The sequence below is a fragment of the Zygotorulaspora mrakii genome, chromosome 5, assembly GCF_013402915.1.
Source record: "Zygotorulaspora mrakii chromosome 5, complete sequence".
Classification (NCBI taxonomy): Eukaryota; Fungi; Ascomycota; class Saccharomycetes; order Saccharomycetales; family Saccharomycetaceae; genus Zygotorulaspora; species Zygotorulaspora mrakii.
The window spans coordinates 191,467-208,254 of NC_050723.1; the positions used below are offsets into that span (position 1 = coordinate 191,467).

General features: G+C 40.7%; 4 protein-coding genes across 4 annotated transcripts; all 4 read left to right on the top strand.

Annotated features, from left to right (window-relative positions):
- Positions 1-77: 77 nt before the first annotated feature.
- On the top strand, positions 78-1,880 carry CDC23 (anaphase promoting complex subunit CDC23; the record flags this gene model as incomplete). Its single annotated transcript, XM_037288839.1, has 1 exon — positions 78-1,880. The coding sequence occupies one exon, from the start codon at positions 78-80 to the stop codon at positions 1,878-1,880; it is 1,803 nt and encodes a 600-aa protein (XP_037144734.1).
- Positions 1,881-2,118: 238 nt separating this feature from the next.
- PRP8 (U4/U6-U5 snRNP complex subunit PRP8) lies at positions 2,119-9,333 on the top strand (the record flags this gene model as incomplete). Its single annotated transcript, XM_037288840.1, has 1 exon — positions 2,119-9,333. The coding sequence occupies one exon, from the start codon at positions 2,119-2,121 to the stop codon at positions 9,331-9,333; it is 7,215 nt and encodes a 2,404-aa protein (XP_037144735.1).
- Positions 9,334-9,568: 235 nt separating this feature from the next.
- HG535_0E00930 (uncharacterized protein) lies at positions 9,569-10,777 on the top strand (the record flags this gene model as incomplete). The annotated part of the gene is made up of 1 exon (XM_037288841.1): positions 9,569-10,777. The coding sequence occupies one exon, from the start codon at positions 9,569-9,571 to the stop codon at positions 10,775-10,777; it is 1,209 nt and encodes a 402-aa protein (XP_037144736.1).
- Positions 10,778-11,646: 869 nt separating this feature from the next.
- DNA2 (bifunctional ATP-dependent DNA helicase/ssDNA endodeoxyribonuclease DNA2) lies at positions 11,647-16,068 on the top strand (the record flags this gene model as incomplete). The annotated part of the gene is made up of 1 exon (XM_037288842.1): positions 11,647-16,068. One exon carries the CDS (start codon positions 11,647-11,649, stop codon positions 16,066-16,068), a length of 4,422 nt encoding a protein of 1,473 aa, XP_037144737.1.
- Between the last annotated feature and the right edge of the window lie 720 nt (positions 16,069-16,788).

Consider the following 16,788-nt stretch of genomic DNA (forward strand, 5'->3'; position numbering starts at 1 on the left):
TGCAGAAATCCAAATATCGATGAATATATAAGAAAAACATCCCAAACAAGTGGCGAACGAGTCAAGCATCTTATCTCATGGTTGAAGACTCTAAAAACGTCAGCTTGAATCAAATAGCGTCTAGTCTAAGAAAATCTAGCAGAGATTTTTCTCGATGGAAGCTTTACAAATCATCAAAATGGTCTGCTGAAGCACTAGTTGGCATGTGTGTTGATGATGACCATATTCAAAGTCCTAGTGTTGATGCTGCTATAATTCGCGATGAGATTGAGAGTAACTGGAATTTATCTGAGAGAGAAAACGACCTATATTTACTAGCCGCCTCATTATTTGACTGTAAGGAGTTTGATAGATGTGCATATTTTCTCAGGGGAGCAACCAATCCATGTTTAAAGTTTCTCGAACTTTACTCAGAATTTCTTTCTTGGGACAAGAAGACTCGTGCGGCTATGGAGGATGTCCTCATTACAGGTAAACCTAGTAAACAAAAGATTAGAGGAGATGTGAATACTGTAGATGATGACAATTCGCGAGACTCTAATCATGCAAAAACATCAACTTCGGGAGACGAAAAGCAGTCCAACCCGTCTACCATTTTGAAGAGACTTAACTCCTACCTGGAAGAGCATAGATTCGCCAAGTACGAATTTGGAATCGGAGGTGCGTTATTATATTATTTGAAAGGAATACTGCTGAAGCTCGATGACAACAAAAGTGATGCAATGACTTTCTTTTTACAGAGTTTGTCATGTTATTCCTTCAATTGGACCTGTTGGGTTGAGCTATTGGAATGCTTGACTCGATCAGATGAGGCACTACTTTTACTGAAGTATATTGATGAAAAGCTGGAATTACAGAACTCTACAAAATCTAATGTAATGGTAAAGTTTTTCAAATTGGCAGTTTTCCAAGAGTTTAGTGGTAATATAGAGGATTTTATGGACGACTTTCAATATTTACACTCTACTTTTCCAAACTTTACATTCTTGAAGGCCCAAAATGCCCTCATAAATTATAACTACATGGATTATCTGAACTCAGAGAGTTTGTTTGACCAAATTGTCAAATCTGATCCCTATAGACTTGATGATCTGGACACATATTCGAATATTCTTTACGTGATGCAAAAACATTCCAAGCTGGCTTACCTAGCCCAATTCACTTCTCAAGTTGATAAATTTCGTCCTGAAACATGCTGCATAGTGGCAAATTATTATAGTGCGCGACAGGAGCCTGAAAAATCTATCATGTATTTTCGTAGAGCTCTTACGTTAAATAAGAACTGCACTAGCGCTTGGACATTGATGGGTCACGAATTTGTGGAACTAAAAAATTCACACGCAGCTATCGAGTGCTACAGAAGAGCAGTTGATATGAACGCAAAGGATTTCAAGGCATGGTACGGGCTAGGTCAAGCCTATGAAGTGCTTGATATGCACCTCTACTCCTTGTACTACTTCCAAAAGGCATGCACGCTAAAGCCGCTGGATAGGCGAATGTGGCAGGCCTTAGCAGCTTGTTACTCCAAAATTGGAAATAGACAAGAAGCCATCAACTGCTACGAGAGAGCTTTGCAACTATCAGTTAATTTAGAACAGGATACTCATCTTCTATTTAGACTGGCCGAATTATATGAACAGATTAGAGACACCGAAAATTGCCGACAATTCATGATACGATGTGTTGATGTAGAAAAGTCGTCTGAAGGCTTAGTGTCGGACGAAACTGCAAAGGCTTTATTGTGGTTAGCAAGGTTTGAGACTCAAAGAAAGAATTATGAAGAAGCATATAACTACGCCATAGGTGTGTCACATGGAAGCTCGCAAGAAATCGAGGAAGCAAGGGCAATAGCTAGAGAATGTAGGGCGAAAATTCAATAAAGCAATTCTAATCATCTGTGTAAGTACGTTGATGGCATATACATAATTTTCTGTATCACATGACTACATATATTTTCATCGGATGAAATCTCATCGCTTCCTTAAAAACTTTTGGTAATGAATTAGAAAACAGATGCTACATAACGAGAGAGAGAGAGAGAGAGACAGACAGTCAAAAACAATCCCTCCCAAGAATTATTTCTCTCACTGTCTGATAACTACGCACCAATAAATAAAAATGAAATATTTGGGGATACCGCCTCCTCCACCGCCGGGTGAAGGAAGCGAAGAAGTGGACGCAATTGGATTTCCACCTCCTCCCCCACCGCCACCTGCAGCATTTGATGGTGATCTGCTTGCACCACCCCCACCGCCTCCTGGATTTGAGGATTTGAATGGCTTACCAATACCTTCTCAGTTGCCGATGGAGCCAAGTATAGAGTCCTTGTCTGTTAGGGATGAGAACCCGCCAGCACCGACAGGTCAAAAGAGAGATTTTAAACAAACCTTATCTATTGATGACAGTAGAATTTCTCGGAAGGTCTTGAAGAAGAGAAAGCGTTTACAAGGGAAGGTAAAGAAGAAGAAATTATTTTCGCAAAAAGTAGAGCTTCCTCCGGAGCATTTGAGGAAGATAATGGATAACCATTCCGACATGACCTCGAAACGATTCAACTATGATAAAAGAGCATTTTTAGGAGCCTTAAAATACATGCCTCACGCTGTTTTAAAATTACTAGAAAACATGCCCCAGCCATGGGAACAAGTAAAGGAGGTCAAAGTTCTATACCATGTTACAGGTGCGATCACATTTGTGAATGAGACACCTAGAGTCATAGAACCAGTCTACCTTGCACAATGGTCTACAATGTGGCTAGCTATGAGGAGAGAAAAACGTGATAGAACACATTTTAAAAGGCTACGATTTCCGCCATTTGATGATGATGAGCCTCCCCTTTCATATTCCCAAAATATCCAATCTATTGAGCCTCTTGATGCAATCTGTTTAGATCTAGATAATTACGACGATAAAATGGTGAAAGATTGGCTATACGACTCCCGCCCATTAGTGAGTGAAGAAAATAGAGTCAATGGTTCATCATACAAGCGTTGGTATCTACCTCTGCAGGTAATGGCAAATTTACAGCGTTTATCTACACCTTTGAAGGATGAGATTTCTGATGAGAATTACTATCATCTCTTTGATAAAAAGTCGTTCTTCACCTCTAAAGCCTTAAATACTGCTATCCCAGGAGGCCCAAAATTTGAACCTTTGTATTCAAAAGAGGAGGAAGAGGATTACAATGACTTCAATTCAATTGATCGAGTGATATTCAGAGTCCCAATACGAAGTGAGTATAAAATTGCCTTTCCACATGTTTATAATTCGCGCCCTCGTTCCGTAGAGCTCACCTGGTATAACAATCCAATATCGTGCCAAATTGATGGAAGCGAAAACTTTGACATTCCGCCTTTTTTTTTTGATCCCTCTTTAAATCCTATAATAGGCAGGAGATCGAGACATGTTGAAAGTGCTTCCAATGATGGAGAGGAAAAGGATGAATTGTTTTCTTTACCTGACACATTTAGCCCTTTAATGGGCTCCGAGGAGTTGATATTACCGGAAACAAAGGACGCGCTACTTCTTTACACGTCACCATTTCCGTTCAACAGAAATACTGGTAAAACTGTGAGAGCGCAAGACGTTGCCTTGATCAAGAAATGGTATCTGCAGCATCTAGATGAAAATGCACCCATAAAGACGAGAGTTTCTCATCAAAAGCTGCTCAAAGCCCACGTTCTAAATGAACTGAAGGTTAAATCTTCAGGAAACAAAAGGAGAGCACATCTACTCAAAAGTCTCCGAAACACAAAATATTTCCAGGAGACCACGATAGATTGGGTTGAAGCTGGAATACAAGTTTGTAAACAAGGTCACAATATGCTAAATCTTTTGATTCATCGCAAGGGCTTAACTTACTTGCATTTGGATTATAACTTCAACCTGAAGCCAACGAAAACACTCACCACCAAGGAACGGAAAAAATCACGGTTCGGTAATGCCTTCCATCTTATGAGGGAGATCCTTAAAGTCACAAAATTGCTGGTCGATTCACATGTGCAATATAGATTGGGCAATATAGATGCTTTTCAGCTTGCAGATGGAATTTATTACATCTTGAATCATCTGGGGCAACTTACCGGTATCTACAGATATAAATACAAGGTCATGCACCAGATTCGTGCATGTAAGGACTTAAAACATCTGGTTTATTTCAGATTCAATAAAATCATCGGGAAGGGACCGGGTTGTGGCTTTTGGCAGCCTGCATGGAGGGTCTGGATCTTTTTCATGAGAGGCATCATTCCTATACTTGAGCGATGGTTGGGAAATTTGCTCGTCCGTCAATTCGAGGGCCGATCCAACGAAATTATTAAAACTACAACTAAGCAAAGAGCTGATGCGTATTACGATTTAGAGCTAAGAGCTTCTGTTATGAAAGACATACTGGAAATGATTCCAGAAGGAATACGACAAAATAAAGCAAAGACTATTCTTCAGCATTTGAGTGAAGCATGGAGGTGCTGGAAAGCCAATATACCTTGGAATGTTCCAGGAATGCCTGTACCAATCAAGAGTATTATTGAAAGATACATAAAAGCCAAAGCCGATGGTTGGATATCTGCTGCACATTATAATAGAGAGCGTATAAAAAGAGGAGCTCACGTAGAGAAAACAGTGGTGAAAAAGAATCTCGGGCGACTTACCAGGCTTTGGATAAAAAATGAACAGCAAAGGCAACAGCAAATTGAAAAAAAAGGTCCAGAAATTACACCAGACGAAGCCACCAAGATTTTTCTTACTATGATAAACTGGTTGGAGTCTCGGGACTTCTCGCCCATCCCTTTCCCACCACTGGCCTATAAGAACGACACAAAAATCTTAGTTCTAGCATTGGAAAACCTTAAAGATGTATATGCTTCAAAGGTGAGACTGAATGCCATTGAAAGGGAGGAGCTAGCGCTGATAGAAGAAGCATATGAAAACCCACATGAAACTTTAAACAGAATAAAAAAGTATATTTTAACACAAAGGGTTTTCAAACCAGTCGATTTGACGATGGTGGACCATTTTCAAACAGTATCGCCTGTTTATTCTGTGGATCCTGTAGAGAAAATAACAGATGCATATCTAGACCAGTTTTTATGGTACGAGGCAGACGAACGGAAGTTATTCCCTAACTGGATTAAACCTAGTGATGCTGAAATATCGCCCCTATTGGTGTATAAATGGTGCCAGGGAATTAACAATCTTGAAGATGTTTGGGATGTCTCAAAAGGTCAATCTACTGTAATGCTCGAAATGAAGCTTGAAGAAATGACTCAAAAGATTGACTTCACTCTGTTAAACCGCCTTCTGAGATTGATTGTCGATCCTAACATAGCAGATTACTTGACGGCCAAAAATAACGTGGTAATAAATTATAAGGATATGAGCCATGTGAATAAATATGGCCTCATAAGAGGCCTCCAGTTTTCCTCGTTCATATTTCAATATTACGGCCTAGTGATGGATTTACTGCTGTTAGGCCTAGACCGAGCAACTGAACTGGCAGGCCCTGCGAATGCCCCCAACGATTTCATGCAATTCAAAAATAGGGAGTCAGAAGTCAAGAGTCCGTTACGACTATACTGCCGTTATTTGGATAAAGTTTATATTTTATTTCAATTTCAAGAAAAGGGGGCCGACGAGCTTACCGACGATTATTTGGCAGAAAACCCTGATCCAAATTTTGTGAATGCCACTGGGTACAACAACAAGAGGTGCTGGCCGAGAGACTCTCGTATGCGACTAATGCGTCAAGATGTCAATCTCGGAAGAGCAGTTTTCTGGGAGGTCGAAGGTAGAGTACCGAGTTCATTAGCTTTGGTCAAGTGGGATGATAGCTTTGTTTCCGTTTACAGCAAGAATAACCCCAACTTACTTTTTACGCTTTGCGGATTTGAAGTGCGTATTTTGCCCAAACACAGAATGGATGAGGTGGTTTCGACTGGTGAGGGAGTTTGGGACCTGATCGACGAACGTACCAAACAGCGAACGTCTAAAGCTTATCTTCAGGTGTCTCAGTATGAGATAGACCATTTTGACTCTAAAATAAGAGGAATTTTGATGGCTTCTGGATCAACCACCTTCACAAAAATTGCAGCTAGGTGGAATACAGCGCTATTGTCTCTATTCACATACTTCAGGGAGGCAATAGTGGCTACAGAACCATTATTAGACGTACTTGTCAAATGTGAGACTAAAATTCAGAATAGAGTTAAATTAGGATTGAATTCAAAGATGCCCACAAGATTCCCACCTGCTGTTTTCTATACGCCGAAGGAGCTAGGGGGACTGGGCATGATCAGTGCATCCCATATATTAATCCCTGCATCCGACTTGACGTACTCTAAGCAAACAGAAACAGGCGTCACACATTTTCGCGCTGGTATGACTCACAAAGATGAAAAGCTTATACCAACTATTTTTCGTTATATTACAACGTGGGAGAATGAGTTCACTGACTCTCAACGGGTTTGGGCAGAATATGCTGCTAAACGGCAAGAGGCAATTCAACAGAATAGAAGATTGGCCTTCGAGGAACTAGAGGGATGCTGGGATAGAGGTATTCCTCGAATAAGTACCCTTTTCCAAAGAGATCGTCATACGCTGGCTTACGATAGAGGTCACCGTGTTCGAAGAGAATTCAAAAGCTACTCATTAGAAAGAAACAGCCCCTTCTGGTGGACGAATGCTCACCACGATGGTAAGCTTTGGAATTTAAACGCTTACCGAACTGATGTTATTCAAGCCTTGGGTGGTATCGAGACAATTTTGGAACATACACTTTTCAAGGGAACTGGGTTTAGCTCTTGGGAAGGCCTGTTTTGGGAAAAAGCCTCCGGGTTTGAAGACTCCATGCAGTTCAAAAAGCTGACACACGCTCAGAGAACTGGTCTTAGTCAAATTCCGAATCGTCGCTTTACTTTATGGTGGTCTCCTACTATTAATAGGGCAAATGTTTATGTCGGATTTTTAGTTCAGTTGGATTTAACTGGGATTTTCTTGCATGGTAAAATTCCTACATTAAAAATATCTCTGATACAAATTTTCCGAGCTCATCTATGGCAAAAGATTCACGAAAGTATTGTATTTGATTTGTGTCAAATATTAGATGGAGAAATTGACGTTTTGCAAATTGACTCCGTGACTAAAGAATCGGTTCATCCTCGTAAGTCGTATAAGATGAATTCATCCGCTGCTGATATCACCATGAATAGTGTTAATCAATGGATGGTATCCAAACCTTCATTGCTTCATGATACCAAGGATGAGTTTAAGGCTACTTTAACTGACAGGATGTGGTTTGATGTCCAATTGCGATATGGTGATTATGATTCACATGACATCTCTCGTTATGTGCGTGCCAAATTCCTAGATTATGCTACCGATAATGTAAGCATGTATCCATCGCCTACTGGGGTCATGATCGGTATAGATCTAGCCTACAACATGTATGACGCCTATGGAAATTGGTTCGAGGGGCTAAAACCGTTGGTTCAAAATAGTATGAGAAGGATTATGAAAGCAAACCCAGCGCTATATGTACTGCGCGAACGTATAAGAAAGGGTCTGCAAATTTATCAATCGAATGTCCAAGAATCCTTTTTGAACTCATCCAACTACGCCGAATTATTCAATAATGATGTTAAATTGTTTGTAGACGACACTAATGTCTATAGAGTGACAGTCCACAAAACATTCGAGGGAAACGTGGCTACAAAAGCGATAAACGGATGCATTTTCACCCTCAATCCAAAATCTGGCCACTTGTTCTTGAAGATTATTCATACTTCAGTGTGGGCAGGGCAAAAGAGACTGAGTCAGTTAGCTAAATGGAAGACAGCTGAAGAGGTGAGTGCTTTAATTAGGTCCCTCCCAAAAGAGGAGCAGCCAAAACAAGTAATCGTCACTCGAAGAGCCATGCTAGATCCTTTGGAAGTTCATATGTTAGATTTCCCAAATATAGCTATTCGTCCAACCGAGCTGAGGTTACCTTTCTCAGCTTCGCTTGCAATTGAGAAGCTATCAGATGTAGTTATGAAAGCAACTGAACCTCAAATGGTTTTGTTTAACATATATGATGATTGGCTAGAACGAGTGTCATCATACACTGCCTTTTCAAGACTAATCTTACTTCTAAGGGCACTGAAAACGGATGAAGAAAAAGCAAAAAACATCCTTTTAGGTGATCCTACCATCCCAATTGAATCCCATCATCTATGGCCATCGTTTTCTGATGAGCAATGGATAGAAGTTGAATCTAAAATGCGTGATTTGATTTTGGATTCCTACGGTAAAAAGTACAATGTTAACATTGCTGCTTTGACCCAAACAGAAATAAAAGATTTAATATTGGGTCAAAATATCAAGGCACCATCGGTCAAGCGGCAAAAGATGGCCGAACTAGAAGCCGCTAGAAATGAGGCTCAAGGTGATGCGGAGAAAACAGGTGCCTCTACTGTGATGAAGACGAAAACAGTTAATGCACAAGGTGAAGAAATTGTAGTGGTGACTTCCAGTAATTATGAAAATGAGTCGTTTAACACCAGAAACGATTGGAGGAAATGTGCGGTTTCCAATTCGTTGTTGTATTTACGCTTGAGAAACATTTACGTCCAATCTGAAGACTTCATTGAAGAAAAGAACGTTTACGTCCTCCCAAGGAATTTGCTCGAAAAATTCGTCGAGATTTCTGATGTTAAAATTCAGGTTGGTGCTTACATTTATGGCAAATCAGCAAAGGGTCACCCACACGTTAAAGAAATAAAAGCAATTGCCCTGCTCCCCCAGTTGGGCAGTAGAAAATCTGTCAAATTAGCTCAGTTGCCGAATGAGGAGAGCATTGCTGCTATTGACGGGTTAGAACTACTTGGATGGATCCATACACAAAGTGATGATCAAAAATTTATGACTCTACCCGAGGTAAGTGGCCACTCCTCGATGTTCGGACAAGTCAATAAGGACGCTATTGACGTTGCAATAAACCTATTACCGGGCTCCGTGTCACTTGCTGCTTACAATCTAACAGATGAAGGGTATCAGTGGGGTGTTCAAAATAATGACAGTGCAGATCTGCTTACAGAAGGTTTTGAACCAAGCTTTAGCGAGCATGCACAACTCATATTATCAGAACGTATCATGGGCAGTTTCTTGGTTCCTATTACAAATATATGGAACTATCTGTTCTTTGGTGCCAGCTTCCATTCTAATTTGAACTGTGAATTAAAAGTTGGAATTCCCATCGAGTTTTATAATGAGCAGCACAGAAGTAATCATTTTATACAATTCAATGAGATAGACGGCGATGAGGAACTTGAAGCTGAACAACAAAGTGTTTTTAGCTGAAGTCATAATCACCATTGGCAGTATTTAAAATTTATGTATGCGCTTAATTATCAGCATGTCTGTAAACGAGAGTAAATAAGTGGTTCGCCGCAGTTTTATCTGGTGAATTGCAAATCATTCTCCTTTAAGCTTCTTCGTTTTCGCGAGCAATGAGAGACAAGATCACCTAACCGCACTTCACAATGACATGATATTCACATCTTTGACTGAAAGGGTTAGCCCAAATGTACAGTAAATGAGTGATAGCAAGAAGAGATTCTCAAAGGAGGAGCGGCCGTGGTCTACCTCCAAGATAGCAAGTCGACATAAAGGACAACATTTGTCCTCCTCTGTCTTGGAGGCTGGTAATTCTGAATCTTTACGTTATCAAACCCAGTTGCAAGTACATGAAGCACTGAGATCTCTAATATTGCACAATTTTTCATTTGCATCCATATTACGGGAGTCTGGAGTAAGCAAAGATTTTTTAAAGATAGCCTTTGAAGATCTCGATGTTGACGTCCAGAAAACCGCTGGTGCAGCAAATATCGCACCTTCTAAGTATTCCTTGGCAAAATTAAACCTACCGCTCACTAATGGAATCCAGGAAGAGTTTGTACACGATAGCACAATTACAGACGACAAAAATGCACGTTTAAGACTCGAAGATACTAAGCGATCACCAGGGGAACAGCAGCTAGCGCATGCTTTCAAAGCTACACTCTCAGAATGCAAAGAGATAGTCACCAGTTCTCCTTCAGCACTGCCAGGTGATGATGATTTTGAATCATTGGTGGGGCAGGTCAAGTCGCAAGTAAGGGAATCCATACATACCCTCCTATCGCACAATTTTTCATTTGCATCCATATTGAAAGAGTCAGGACTCAACAGGATCTTTTTAGAACGTTCTTTCAAAGACATTGGGCTTGAAATTGGAAGTTCGAGCGAGATTGAAAGCAACTTACAAATGTGGGAATCCCTACAGCTTACGCAGGGCTCGCGTATGACCGCCAGCAAATCCACTCACAAGATGAAGAAGGTTGAACGAAATGGTCATCACACCTCACATGAAGAGGTAGAGAGAAGACCTGCAGGCAAGAATATTGAGTTTGAAATGCGTTTGTTTTCACTGAGAATTCAGATGGAGATCAGAAAAATTTCAAGTCTTATGAATGATGAAGCTCTTCAAGAACAAGCCAAAGACGAACTTGTACAGAATAAAATAGTGAAACAGAAGCTATTAATAATGAATAAACTAGAAGAACTTTTTTACGGGGTTGTTGGGAAATATGACACAGCTAAATGTAGTTACAAGAGGAGCGCGAGCAATGACCTCTATGACAAATTACATGTATGTGAGAAGCTTTCGAGACTTGATAAGCAAGAAAATCACAACCAAGACATTCCTATACAAAATACAGAGCAAAATGAAGGCGAAGGACAGTCTATTGTATGTCACATTTAACTTCAACCATTTATGCGAGTATCTTACTAACATGCAGTGTGTGTTCGTTTTTTTGGATAGTTTGATTTCGATCAACGATCTTGAAGAATGCATTAACCATGGTTTTACGAGCAGCACTTCACACCATATCATTCTATCATACCACAAAGGGCATCTGACGAAGATTGAGGAAAAGCATCGCTGGATTTTGGGAAGGAGCTCACATGTTAAAACACATTCTTCTGCATTTGTAAATGGATCAATTATAGTGAGTCTTGCTCAAGTACCCAAAATTGGATTAAGATCGGACCACCATCTTAGGTCCCGTTTTCCCCATTGAGATGATGCGATGCAAGTATGACAGCCTTATTTTACGAGTAAACACTTCATTGGTTCAAAAACAAGCAAATCCAATAAACATTTTCACAATAACGAACACTAAGGAGCAGTACGGCACAATACAGAACAATGCGAAACGAGTGAAATGATTGACGAACCTGTGCAATAGACGTTATACCTACATCAAAAAACGCTGCTCTTGGCGTTTCGTCAGCATCTGGCCTTGAATGTACCATGGCCTACTTTTGTAATGTTGGGAGTCACTGCACATGTCGAATAGAGCTTCCGGGACAGCTGCATGCCCATATATTCATAGTAGCGTATTGCATTTAAATGATATAGATTGTAGTAGTATGGAATGAAACGTCACGTGATTAAACACAATCTTCAGAGTTTTCAAAATGGATCGAGTATGAAATACAGTTAAGAAGGCCGATGTGGAAATCCTTCCCAAGGTGAGCAAATAAAACGGAGAGGAACGACTGGGCGTATTCTGGATCTGACCAATCTTTCTTTTGAACTTCCATCAGAGTTGTTTGGTCAAGTCGTCAATGCCAAAAACACCACCGAGAAAGAGATCTGGACAGTTGGTTGCGTCACCTGAAAATACAATCTCGGCGGCAAGCAAAAACTGCACAGGTGAAAAGAATAAGAAGAAAAAATATCAGTTTGCTCCCATTGATAACCTTGAAGATAAAACCAGATCTGATACAAGCGTTCTCAAGTCAATATCTGTATCACAAGTGAGGAACAGCGGGAATTATCTGGCACATGGAGTGAAAATAAAGAACAAATCAGAATTACGAACTCCTCCAAAGAAAAAGGATATCACCACAGCAGAATATAAAACAAAACGAAAAACCGGGGATAACACACGCTTTTCAAAGCAGGGGGAAGAAGAACCCAGCGAGGAAGTCATTTGGGAGTATTGCCCCATAGAGAAAGATGTTTCAGATCAACCCTATAGCTCTCACGCTAATTCTGAAGATTTAATTGAGCAAGACGCCTGTCAGGATCCTTCTTCCACACCTATGATACCTAAAAGGCTGAAAAGCGTACTCAATTTTGCCTCTATCAGTGAACGAGAACAATCAGAAAGAGAATCCACATTGTCTGTACAGTTGCGAGAAACAACGCGATTAAAGGATTTTTCAGTCTCACTTAAGGAGTCTGTACGAGATATAGATGATATTCTTGGAGATATTGAGGGGGAAGTCAGTAGAAAGCACCACCTAACAAGCCTGAACCAGTTGCCGTCTTCTCCCAGCAGGATACCTTCCGAGGTTCCAGTAAGTGTCGTCAACGGTGGGACAGAAACGCCAGACATAGAATTTACAAATGATGATGACGAGTCCTTAATTGAAATACTTACGCAGAAATTCACTCAAAGAAAGACGTCTCGTAGTCCAAAAATGGATTGCAGTGATACATTGGACGATTCTTTAATAGAGCAAATAGATTCCTTGGAGGAAAAACAGAAAATATCAAGGGTTGAGGAGGAAATTGAAGATGTGGAGGTCAGGATATCACAGGCTTTGAACATGAAAGCACAGCTTAGCGAGGACTCAATTAAAGCTACAAAAATAACACAGAAAACTGAAATAAGTGAATACATTGAACGTGCAAAATCTGCTATAGTACGAGATAATGTCAAAAGGTTCGTGGTATTGAGTGTTAATGACTTAAATTTGCCGAAAGTCGGTAGGCAGAAGGTTATGTCATGTATAGATAGAAATGGCGACACAACTTCGATCATAGTGCGACATCCATGGGTATTTCTGGAAATAGAGAAGGGCGATGTCATCCATATAATTGAGGGGAAAAATATTGAGAATAAAAGGCTACTTTCAGACGACAAAAATCCAATTACTCAACTTAGGAATGACAATCTTCTTATTCTCAATCCAGATGTCTTACTATCTGCTACATCTGTCGGGAGCTCAATCGAGTGTTTGAGAAGAGCTATCCTACAGCTCACGCTCGAGGATCCTCGCGGGGAGCCGAGCTTGCCCATGATAGTCGGAAATATCGTTCACGAGTTGTTACAAGACTCTTTAGTGCACAAGCTTCTTCACAAGAAACTTGATATGGAGTATTTAGAGAAAACGCTTGCTTCTCTAATGGAAGCATATTCTTTTCAGCTGCTACAATGTAATGAAGATCTCGCCTCGGTAACAGAAAATATCCGTAGCACCCATTTAAAGAATATCCATCAGTTTATCAATAAATTTGTCCAGAAGAATAACTATGGGTGCTACGTTTCTGTATCGGGGACCCGAATAACAGACCCATTGTCAATCTCGGGTGTTCTTGATATCGAAGAGAATATATGGTCTCCCATCTATGGCCTGAAGGGTTTTTTGGATGCAACAGTTGAGGCTCACGTGGAAAACTCATATGCCCTTGTGCCGCTCGAAGTGAAAACCGGTAAGCATCGCAGCTTGTCCCATGAGACGCAGGGTCTTCTGTATACATTACTTCTGCATGATAGGTATGAAGTATCACCTGATTTTTTTCTGCTCTTATACACCGGAAGCAACGACCTGATAAAGTTTCCAAGTGCCCTTCGTTCTATTCAGCATGTTCTAATGTTTAGAAATCAAATGGCTACTAGTCTGAAATATGCGCTGAGAGAAATAACCACAAAAGAACGTTATAATAGACGTCTTCCGCCAATAATGCAAAGCTCAATTTGCGACACATGCAGTGTCAAGCACACTTGTATGGTTCTAAACAAACTGCTCGAAGATGGTCATGCTGATGAAAGTGGCCTGAAACAAGGGGAATATGAAGGTTTGACGAACCATCTACTGTTGGATTTTAATGAAAACAAGGCTTTTTTGGGAAAGTATATAGATCTGCTAATCAAGGAAGAGTCTTCAATAAGTGGCATTAGTCAAGAATTATTTCTATTAGACAGCAAAACAAGGGAATCCTTGAGTGGACATTGTATCTCCAATCTTAGTGTGAGTAATTCATCTCGGAATCCTACTCATAAACATTTGTTCCTGCATAAATTCGTTCGCAAATCACAAAATGGCAGTTTTAATTCGATGCTTCACAGTCAGTTCTCCCTGAATGATATGGTCATTATAAGTGACGAAGAAGGCCACTTTTCTTTATGTCAAGGACGTATAACTGCGTTGTCTTCGAATTCCGTGACCGTCTCTACAAGAAGAAAAGTGTTGAACAATCGCAGTAAGACAAGCACTGGAAAAGCACCTACTGTTCACAGTGTGGTCAATGAAAATGCAGATCAGGACTTGATGATGAGAACTCAAAATTTAGTCTCCTACAGAATTGACAGAAATGATGTTCACAGCAGCCTGAAATTAGCAAGATTCAACCTTTTGAATCTTTTTCTGCCTCCTGTCAATCAATTTTCAAAGGATATGAGCAGCGGAAAGGAGAACGTGAAACGATCTGCAGGAGGAGATGAGAGGATGCGTTCTATTCTTGTAAATAACAGAGTTCCTCGATTCACAGAAGAACCCACTTTTCCGTTTCACATTGAGGATAAGAAGGCATTTAATGACGACCAAAGAAGGGCCATAGAAAAGGTGATGAGAGTAGAAGATTATGCTTTAATTCTTGGAATGCCCGGAACCGGAAAAACCACTGTCATTGCTGAGATAATTAGAATATTGGCAGGTGCCGGAAAGAGTATACTATTGGCATCATACACAAATTCTGCTGTAGATAATATTCTTCTGAAATTAATACCCACCAATTTTAGTATTGTTCGATTAGGTGTTCAACACAGGATACATCCCAAAGTACTCCCATATCAGCCAAACTATGAATCCGTGACAACTTACGACGAATTTTTGGAGCAAGTGAACGGCGTTTCCGTTGTTGCAACGACATGCTTAGGGATAAAAGACTATATGTTCACAGTAAGGGAGAAAGACTTTGATTATGTGATACTTGATGAGGCAAGTCAAATATCAATGCCCATAGCGTTGGGTCCGATTAGATTTGGCGAGAAGTTCATAATGGTTGGAGATCACAATCAGTTACCACCATTAGTGAAGAACGACGCAGCCCGCGCAGGCGGGTTGGAGGAGTCACTGTTCAAGATGATTTGTGATAGGCAACCGGATTCCATATGTGAACTGACACATCAGTATCGTATGTGTGAAGACATCGTCTCTTTATCAAATTTCTTGATATATGACGGAAAGCTAAAATGCGGTAACTCAATAGTAAGTAACCAATGCCTCAAAATACCGAATCCGGATAAGCTTGATGCATACAAAACTCTTTATGCTATCGATAGCTGGTTGAAACATGTCCTTGATCCCAAGAATAACGTGATATTTTTAAACTACGACAACGACAAGAGCATATGTGAAGATCGCCAGAGAGACAATATCACCAATGAAGGTGAAATCATAATCGCTAAACAGTGCCTTGACGCTCTTACAGTATGCGGCGTTGACCCGTCCAATATTGGTGTTATGACGCTGTACAGAGCACAGCTCAACCTGATCCGAAAGTCGATCGATACAGAACGTTACAATGGCTTGGAAATCTTGACCGCGGATCAATTTCAGGGTCGCGACACAGAATGCATCATCATATCCTTGGTAAGGAGTAACGATCAAAACAGCGCCGGATCGCTACTGAGAGAACTGCGTCGCGTCAACGTCGCATTGACGAGGGCCAAATCAAAACTTATCATAATCGGATCCAAGAAAACAATTGCTTCTACTCCAGAAATGTCAGATTTGGTCAACTACATCCACGAAAAGAACTGGATGTATGAACTACCAAGTGATTTTTTGAATGCGTATAATTTCCGTATTGAAGAAGGTAGTATCCCGAATAGAGAGCATACAGCCGCAAACGAAAAGGATATCGTGAGGAGTAACATATGCTCAAAAAAGGCCGGCGCCAAAAACATCACTGCGACCTCAAAAATGCTGCGCGGCAAACCCATTGTTCGTCAAACGCTCTCCGAATTCAAGTGAGAAGTTAGAGAAATCGCAGCGCGACAATTTTTTATTCTTGCGAAGAATGCAGTAGTGAAAAAAAAAGAAAACCATAGTATGCATATTAAATGTATTTTCCCTGCTTTTCATGCAGAGGAAAAAACCGCAAATGGGGAAACAATGGTCCAGTTCCAGATCAGTAAAATTGAAGCCAATAACAACTAGGGAAATTTGCATCGAGTTTTTCTCGTTTGAATGAGATTGGGTTGTCGTGGTAAAACGCCGCCTGCAGTAGTAGCACATTCATGATGTTACAGGTGAGAGGTCGGGAACGGGATCGGAGCTAGCTCCGCGAGCAGAGTGAGCCATTAGCTGGTGGAGTCCAGCGGATTGACAGTCCATTAACTGAGGCACGAAAGTGCGAAGTGCGGTGATAATTATCCAAAAATATCCTTGAACATCTCCCATACATCCTCGTACATCTTTGAGCATTCTCGCAGACTCGAGAAGGTTGTGGCTACTTCATTTTCGAACTTTCAGGTGAGATATGCGTTGATTTTCTGTGCTTGCATTATGCATTTGCTTTATTTTTCAGTTTTTTTCCGCGTTGTTCAGGAACCCGTTTGCCGAGTGATCCCCGGAATTATCCCCTCTAGCCGGTTTGCAGGTCAAGTAATTGCACGGACGGCAGTGTTCTGGATTTCAGGGTAGATCTGTGGGTAATTCACACTGAAATATAGTGTTTTCCGTTAAAGAGAG